The sequence below is a fragment of the Gossypium raimondii genome, chromosome 2 (assembly GCF_025698545.1).
Source record: "Gossypium raimondii isolate GPD5lz chromosome 2, ASM2569854v1, whole genome shotgun sequence".
NCBI classification, from domain to species: Eukaryota; Viridiplantae; Streptophyta; class Magnoliopsida; order Malvales; family Malvaceae; genus Gossypium; species Gossypium raimondii.
In genome coordinates this window covers 47,311,873-47,320,756 of record NC_068566.1, presented here as the reverse complement: position 1 = coordinate 47,320,756, position 8,884 = coordinate 47,311,873, and the positions used below count along the sequence as shown (strand labels likewise).

At 33.5% G+C, this 8,884-nt stretch overlaps 1 protein-coding gene across 2 annotated transcripts; it reads left to right on the top strand.

Annotated features, from left to right (window-relative positions):
• Window positions 1–964: 964 nt before the first annotated feature.
• LOC105789293 (monooxygenase 2) lies at window positions 965–3,187 on the top strand. Of its 2 annotated transcripts, XM_012616623.2 has the most exons (6): window positions 965–1,297; window positions 1,382–1,528; window positions 1,844–1,909; window positions 1,986–2,148; window positions 2,220–2,451; window positions 2,550–3,187. In XM_012616623.2, the coding sequence occupies exons 1-6, from the start codon at window positions 1,086–1,088 to the stop codon at window positions 3,059–3,061; spliced, it is 1,332 nt and encodes a 443-aa protein (XP_012472077.1). In that variant the 5' UTR covers window positions 965–1,085; the 3' UTR covers window positions 3,062–3,187. The 2 variants fall into 2 exon arrangements, with proteins under 2 accessions (XP_012472077.1, XP_012472078.1); XM_012616624.2 differs by lacking the exon at window positions 965–1,297 and having other exon boundaries at window positions 1,836–1,909.
• Window positions 3,188–8,884: the final 5,697 nt, after the last annotated feature.

Here is an 8,884-nt window from a genome sequence, read left to right as displayed (position 1 = left end):
CTTAATATTCAAACATGATTATTTGAATTTTTATTGTAAAAATATATGTTGTAAAAATATTAGTTTTGATGTTGCTTCATATGCAAATTACTAGTTTGAGTTTTCGACATACATATTTGTTTCAGTCTCTTCCATAATGCAGCGGCGGTCTTTTCTTTTAAGACATCCTACAAAATTTCGTTAGACAAATGTAGATGTAACTATGTTAACATCTTTCCTTACGCTTCTTCTCTTCCTCCGTCAATGTCGAAGGTAACTTATCTATCCCTAGCAGGGCATCCTCTAAGTCCATCTGCTTAAGAACTACCTGCATCTTTATTTGTCACAACGTGAATCTGGTGTTACGATCTAACAGCGAAATTTCTTACTTCAAAGACGTCATTACCGTGATTGAGATGAACAACTCGAAAGCTTGGATACCAATTTGTGAAAACTAGAATGTCAGTAATGACAATGTATCGTAAAGAAAAGAGAAAAAAAATAAAGAACACACAGATTTTTACATGGAAACCCTTTCGGGAAAAACCACAGGTAGAGGAGAAAATAATTTACTATGTCGAATTCAAATAATTACAAGAGGAGTAGACTATGTCTATTTATAGGCTTAAAAAACCATATTCTAATAGAATAAGTGTAGCAAGATTGAAACACTTTATTCTAATTAATATTAAATAGATGAAGTTAAATAAAGTTTAAAAACCTTATTCTAAAGTAAAATAAAATAAATATAATTCTATATGAATTTTACTTTTATTTTATTTTATCACTATATTTTATTTTAATAAGATTCAGTCACTCAATAACACTTATAATTCCCATCATTTTAAATTAGAGTTTGAGCAGTCAAAATTATTTTATGATTGGATATGGTCAAATTTGGATCAAACAAGGGGACGGAATTTTCTACATCAAAGTATCTTTCTTTTTTTTTCAAAAAACAAGGCTCAACATGAACCAACAAGATCCTTTTCATCTCCTCCACTTATTTCAATACTTAAAATCTGGTGTGTGTGTGTGTGTGTGTTTTTCTCCAATCTCAAAAACCAACAACAAAACTTCCCAAACTCATTACACTCCATACAACCATGGCAATGACCACTTCCCATATGCCACGACCTTCTTTCTACAATTCTCATGGTATTAGATCTTCACAGAAACCATCATGGTTCCGAGCTCAACCTAGAACCAAACACAACCCCTCCGTAAACATAAAAGCTTCAGCTGGTGTTCGGAAAGAAGATATCGTCATCGTCGGGGCTGGGATTGCCGGTCTCGCCACTGCAGTGTCTCTTCGCAGGTCTGTAAAAAAAAAAAGGAAATTTTTGCCATTTAATTTGTTTTCATGTTAAGAGATTAAAATCATATATATATACATAATCAGGCTAGGGATTGGGTCAGTGGTGCTTGAGCAAGCAGCGTCGCTTAGAACTGGTGGAACCTCACTTACCCTTTTCAAGAATGGGTGGAGGGTATTGGATGCCATTGGTGTTGCAGATAATGTCAGGGGCCAATTTCTTGAAATTCAAGGGTATATATGTCAATTTTACGTGCTTCTTGCTAATTCTAACGGATATTTATACAAAAACCAAACATTCTAAAGTGCGTTTCAAAGCTTTAATGTCGGTACTTTAATAATAAAAATTATAATAAAATTATTAACAATTTTAATATTTTTCATCGAAATTTGATTATTATAAGATATGCTTACGCAAAATATTAAATTATAAAAACAAATTTAACTCCTAATATTTATCAAACTTGGGGCACTTGGAACCTACGTTTTTAGACCTAATTAGTTATGGCTTACCATATTTTGAACTTGTTAATTGCATCAGCTGTGCAGGATGGTGGTGAACTCAGAAGATGGAAGGGAGTTACGCTCCTTCAAATTCAAAGACGAAGATCAAACGTAATGAACATTCTTTGGAGACAATTGTTTTCTTTGGTTCGACAAACTAATATTCGAACCTTTTTTACTTCGGCAGCCAAGAAGTTCGTGCAGTGGAGCGGAGAATACTACTGGAGACGCTTGCCGACGAGTTACCACCTGAGACAGTTCGGTTCTCTTCCAAATTAGCAAAGATTCAATCAAGTGAAAATGGTGAAACTCTTTTGCAACTTACCGATGGGACTACGTTGCTTGCAAAGGTTAGTAGACCTCAAGTTTCAACGTTGATGTGTTGAAAGAAATCAGGTTATTGAATATGTTTCTTCAACAGATTGTTATTGGTTGTGATGGAATTAGATCTCCGATAGCCAAGTGGATGGGTTTCTCCGAGCCGAGGTATGTAGGATATAGTGCTTTCCGTGGACTTGGAGTTTATCCCGAGGGGCAGCCATTTGCAGCAAATGTTAATTATATCTACGGAAGAGGTTTGCGTGCTGGATATGTCCCCGTGTCTCCTACAAAAGTTTACTGGTTTATCTGCTATAACAGTCCCTCCTCTCCAGGTTTTTTTTTTTCGATCTATTATTTTACTTTAAGATTCAATCATAAAATGAAGTAACGAATTACCTTATAATGATCCTTCTGACATGTCTTGTTGCAGGTCCCAAGATTACTGATCCAGCTTTGCTGAGGAAGCAAGCAAAGGAACTCGTAAACAACTGGCCTGAAGAGTTAATTAGATTGATTGATCTCAGCCCAGATGAGACGATCAGTAAAACCCCGCTTGTTGATCGTTGGTTATGGCCGGGTTTAAGCCCTCCTGCTTCAACCGGCAAAGTAGTGCTGGTTGGGGATGCTTGGCATCCGATGACTCCCAATCTCGGGCAAGGTGCTTGTTGTGCTTTAGAGGATTCTGTCATACTGACCAGGAAATTAGCTGATGCAATTAAATCCGGACCAACAGCCGTAGAAGGTGCTCTCAGGGAATATGGAGAGGAAAGATGGCCTCGGGTCTTTCCGTTAACCGTACGGGCAAATCTTGTTGGATCACTATTGCAGTGGGATAATCAACTTGTCTGTTCTATTCGTAACAATGTTGTCATACCTAAACTAGTTAGACTTGGACCAGTGCTTGAACACACAAATTTTGAGTGTGAGCCTCTCAAAGCATAAAAATGTAAAGATTTAAAGACCATAAGTAGCAAGAAAGTAAACAAACTATATATCATTTCCATTTGAAGCTGTTCGATCCATCATTTATTAATGAAACATGAAATTACAGAGCTTTCTTTGATAAAATGAGCAACGTTACTTGTCCCTAGTCGAGCATTTGTCCAGATATAACCATACAACCAATTCGAATTCAGTGAAGAAAAGCACATTGCATATTATAGAAATGGAAAATATGCAGCACATTATATAATTCCAGGAGTTCCATTACCTGCCACAAGAAGATTCTCCACCTGAATAGTTAAAGCCATACCTGCAAATCGATACTCTAGCACAAATTCAAGATTCAGGTATCCAATAACATGAAAACTTGCAGGGAAATTGTTGAAGTTAATATTAAACCAATGACCATAAATAGCAAGAATGAACAAATTGATATTTCTTATCGATTGAAAATACATTAACTTTCATCATGTATACATTTGACATTGAAAAGTGCATGAAATCATCTGCATCGAACAAAAATAAAAAATGTTTTTTCAATAGCAAATGAATTAATATGAACGAGAAATGCCGGAAAAATCTGCATCGTTCACCGTACGGTATGTTCATGGATGGTAAAAGTTTTGATGCTACTAATTCATTCCTTATTCTAGATGCAGCTATGTAATGTTAATCATATAAGTTTTGAAAATTATATCTCGTTCTTACTAAATGAACCAAACAAAGAATACCCTATCGAATTACATGCCAAAGAAATGGTGACTCATGTTCCCATTTTCGCTCTTAGTCCCGGACTGACCTCGAGCTAAAAGTCACTCTCAGAAGATGGAAAATATTCAAGCTTTAACAAACTACAAACCAATGAACTCATCATCTCAAAAACCATAAACATCCAAAAAGAGAGCCGATGGATCCAACGAGACACTCTTACTCTATGAATTCCACCTTAGACTTAGGCTTTCATCGGAGTTGAGAGATAAAACCTTAGCTCGACCCAAAGAAAATACCAACACATTGAAGGGTCCATCAGCTCCAACCAGCACTACAGCAAAACAGGCTTTTAGCGGCCTTTTTTTAGGCCTTTAGCGGCGTTTTTATGCGCCGCTAAAACTACAAGCGCCGCAAAAAACGCCGCTATAGACAAAGCCGCTAAATTTTGCGGCGTTTATTTGAAAAAGCGCTGCTAAAGAACATTACATTTAGCAGCGCTTCTATCACAAACGCCGCTAAAGAACATGACCTCTAGCGGCGCTTTTATCTCAAACGCCGTTAAAGAACATGACCTCTAGCGGCGCTTTTATCACAAATGCCGTTAAAGAACATGACCTTTAGCGGCGCTTTTATCACAAACGCCGCTAAATAACATGACCTTTAGCCTCATTTATGAAAAAAAAACGCCACTAACTTTGGCAGATTTGTAACATTTAATATTCATCCATATACAACCCTTCCTGTAGCATGAAATCCAACCAAAAACAGCAAATCTAAATGATACTTCAAATTCAACGAAAGATATATGATATAAATTGATAACTGAAGTATAATAAAAAAATTTCTTACACCAATGTTAAAAGTTATAATGTTAAAAATATTCTTACAATAAGAAAACAAATGTCTAAAATGGCAAATTTTACTACTGTTGAAGCATCTTCATCATATTCTGAAACTGTTGCTAGAGTTCGTCGTACTTTCTTCTCTGCTCTGCTTCCCTCGCTATTGCCTCCGCTTTAAGCTGAGCAATTTGCTCAACTGTGCTTGCTTGCATTTGAGCCATCTGGTCCCTTAACCTTTGAACTTCAGCTTGAGCCTGACTCCCCGAAGGCATGTATTGCTGCGAGCTGGATCCAAAATATTTGGTTGGGTTAATAAAAGATCCTTGAAATTAAACTCGACCATACCTTTCAGGACCCAAAACTTCAGTAATAATCCGGTTATCAATGTCATCAACATTAACAGAACTATCACTCAAAGCAACCGCTTCATACTCCGCTTTTTTATCCTTTAGTTTCTCCTAATAAATCAATCAAAGAGTTAGAAACAAAATATATAATAAAAACAAATGGAACATAACTTAACATTATTTGCATTACAAACGTTGAATTAAACCATTATAATTAAATACTATAAATATTTAAAATAATTTAAATTTTATTAACTAAACATACCATAATTTCTGCAGCTTTAAAAGTCATAGGAGATCCATCTTTCTTCCTATGTGTAATGTCAAAAAGCTGAAGGCGTCCAACTTTTTGACCAGACGACAGTTCCTACAATATAGTAGTCAAAATATTATTTAATAAAAAGTAATAAATATTTGACACAATTAATAAATTAAAAATACCTCGACCTCAGTTACACAAGCAAAACTTTTCGACCTAGCTATGTGAGTGAATTTTTGTTTTTGCCTGCTACTTGTTCCAACTCGTTCACGATCCTACATTATGAAATTATTGTTACGTATATAGTAAATACTATAAATCGAAATTATTATAAGAGTTTGGAAGTATGTAATACCTCTCCTTTCTTTCAATTCCAAAATCTAACCGCATCTTCCTATTGGTACATCAGCATTCCCGACGGGAGATTTCGCAATTTCTCTTCGAGGGTTGTTTTTGTCTTAAAATATTCTTTCTTTAAAGTACTTTTATGATCTCTCCATCTATTTCCCAATGCCTTCTTGACATAATTATTCGAGACCTTTAAAGCAAACCTCTCCTACAAAAAACACAAGTTTAGAAAGTAAATATAAATGAAACTTAAACCAAAGTTTTATAAATTACATTCACGTTTTATTACCTTAATATTATCGAGAGCTTTATTTTTGTTACTATTAGGCATTTGACGCCATGACTCGTAGTTGATAGGCAACATATTGGCATTTCGTGCTATAATGCCCAAATATCTTGCTAAAAGTCGAGCTTCTAATCCAACAGGCTGACCAAGATTGTTTTTAGATACTTTGACACATTCGACAAGATTTAACTCGTATAAATCTTTAAGTAGCTTATGTCCTCAACCTCTGCGCATCCCAGCACTTTCAGCTGAAAAATGGTATATTATAATATAAGAATTTGAAAAAGAAATAAATAATAAAATTTAACACATGTAAATTAAATTTAACATTACTTTGAATTTCTACAGGTTCGTCAGGTGTGTTCGAAACATTCGAAGATCCAATAGCAGTCTATTGTTCACTATTTGTTTCTTCCGAATTTGGAGTATTTTGAACAATACTTAGATCTCGCAATATTTCTTCTAGGCATTTTATATACAATACATATAAAATAGTTGAAATTTTAGTAACTAATTACAACAATAATAGTACATATAAAATAGTTGAAATATTTAACAAGACCAAGATTTAAATTATAATATTACATATAATTAAGAAATCGTAAAATCTTGCAACATCATAATTCGTAAATATTTTCATCAATATCCTGGAGAACCCATTGAAATTGTGTACTAGTACTAGGGATATTTTCATTTAAGTTTTGTTCTGGAAAAGGCAAAGTTTCTGATCTTTCGTCGATGTCATCTCTACTTCCATTGTCCATGTCAAACAAGTCTCTAGGGGTGTTACGAAGTACAACGTACCAACCCTCATTAGCTGGATCTTTCGAGTAAAAAACTTGTTTCACTTGAAAAGAAAATACATACGGCTTATCTATCATTTGTTGTCCAGTGTGAATCTGTAACACCCCTTACCCGTAGTCGACACCGAAATAGGGTACGAGGCATTACCAGAACACTTACACTTGTAAACGTGTTGAATCGAATTATAAAATTTTATTAATATATAAAACTTTCAAATTTTTAACATGCTTTTATAACCATTCATAATATATCCTTAAAATATTATAATCATAATAAATAGGATCTACGAGACCCGATACATATTCATGCAATTCACAAGTCTTAATAATTCAATGCTTCATTTCCATTTCATTCAATTCACAAATTTCTCATGTTCACAATTCAAATCGTTAAGTTCAATACTAATACGTATTTATCATTTAACTCAACGTTTATTGATTATACCATTCATTAACACATTTATGAAATTCTCAATTTTTTTGCAATGAAAATATCATTTTAGCTTATTTAACAACATCAATTCAACTCATCATCCTGGTATAAATTCACTACCACTTATCCATTTACTATAATTCTTTTGGGACCATTTGTCACTTACCATCCTAAATCAAATTAGGGAACGGTTACGGAAAATTGAGCACTTCACTTCCATTTTGCCATAGTATAACTATGGTCTTGCGTATGATCACTTATCACTTTCCGAAGCCATAGTCCTGCCACGGTCTTACACGGATCACATTTATCACTTGTCACTTGTCACTGATCAGATAAGTGTAGCTAAAGCTACCACTTATCACTTCTCACAGATCAGAAGTACTCAAATCCGACGTTCCGCTCAATTTGATCATTTATTTAGTCTTCGCATTTTTATTTTATTCTCATTTCATCAACAAATATATCTCATCATACATTATATAATTCATGAAATTAACATTTAATCATTAAATATCAGTCATATGAACTTACCAGGCTAATTTGTAGAAATACCAAGATACAAAGGCATTTTGGTAATTTTTTATTTTTCTCGATTTTCTATCCGATCTTGATCTAAATTAATTTTTAATTTAATAAAAAAACTCATTTCATGCAATTTGGTCATTTTTGACATTTTTACAAAATTACCCCTAAAGTTTTACTTTTATTCAATTTAATCCCCGAGGCCAAATCATGAAAATTAACCATTTGTAATGCAAACCCATGCTAGCAGAGTATTCATATATTTATTTCCCTCCTCCTCCTCTCCATTCCACATCCTTAATGTGTATAACACACTTAAACAACATTAACTATAATTTCACTATTCACTCACATGTATATTCAAAGCTGTTTATCCAAGTCAGAGTCACTAAATTATTTTTATCTGGAGCTACAGAACTCAAAATTAAGACCTATTAATTTTCCCTGAAACTATACTCACATATCTTCTTACCATAAAATTTTCAGAATTTTTGGTTCAGCCAAATAGTACAGTTTATTCTTTAAAGTTTCCCCTGTTTTGCTGTCTGACAGTTTCAACCACTATTCATTAAAAATGAATTATCTAATTTTACAGAATTTGGATGATATTTCCATTTGTTTTCTTTGAAAATAGACTCATCAAGGATTCTAATCATATAAATTATAACTCATAATTATTTTTATTCAATTTTGATGATTTTCCAAAGTCAGAACAGGGAACCTGAAATCATTCTGACATTGTCTCACAAAGTTTATTATATCTCATAATTTACAATTCCATTAATTACACAATTTCTTCTATGAGAAACTAGACTTAGTAAGATTTAATTTCATATTTTATTCACCCTCTAATTCAATTCCCACAATTTTTGGTGATTTTTCAAAGTTAACCTACTGCTGCTGTCCAAAACTGTTTTAGTGCAAAATGTTGATTACTAGGTGTATAGCTCCCTTATTCCCTTTCTCTATAATATTTCCCATCACTTTCACTTATTTCTCTTCACTAATATATCAAGAACATAAGACCTTATATAAGAAAACTCTACTATAACATTAATTCCATGCTTTTTTTAATAATATCAAACTTAAAAATATATTGAAGTATTGATGTTCTTACCTTGTGCTATTGATTTCAATCTTTAACTTGATTTTCTCTCTCCTCCAACCTCTATTTCTTGAATCTAACTTGGTATTCTAGCTCCCCATAGTCTCCATATCAATTTTCTCTCTTGGTGGTTATGGAAATTTGTTTGATTTCAAAGTGAAAAT

Bases quoted from the DNA above. Each gene is read 5' to 3' on its own strand.
- LOC105789293 (XM_012616623.2), top strand. From the start codon at position 1,086: ATGGCAATGACCACTTCCCATATGCCACGACCTTCTTTCTACAATTCT. The intron at 1,529-1,843 runs GTATATATGTCA...TCAGCTGTGCAG, and splicing joins CAATTTCTTGAAATTCAAGG to GATGGTGGTGAACTCAGAAG. The intron at 2,452-2,549 runs GTTTTTTTTTTT...GTCTTGTTGCAG, and splicing joins TAACAGTCCCTCCTCTCCAG to GTCCCAAGATTACTGATCCA.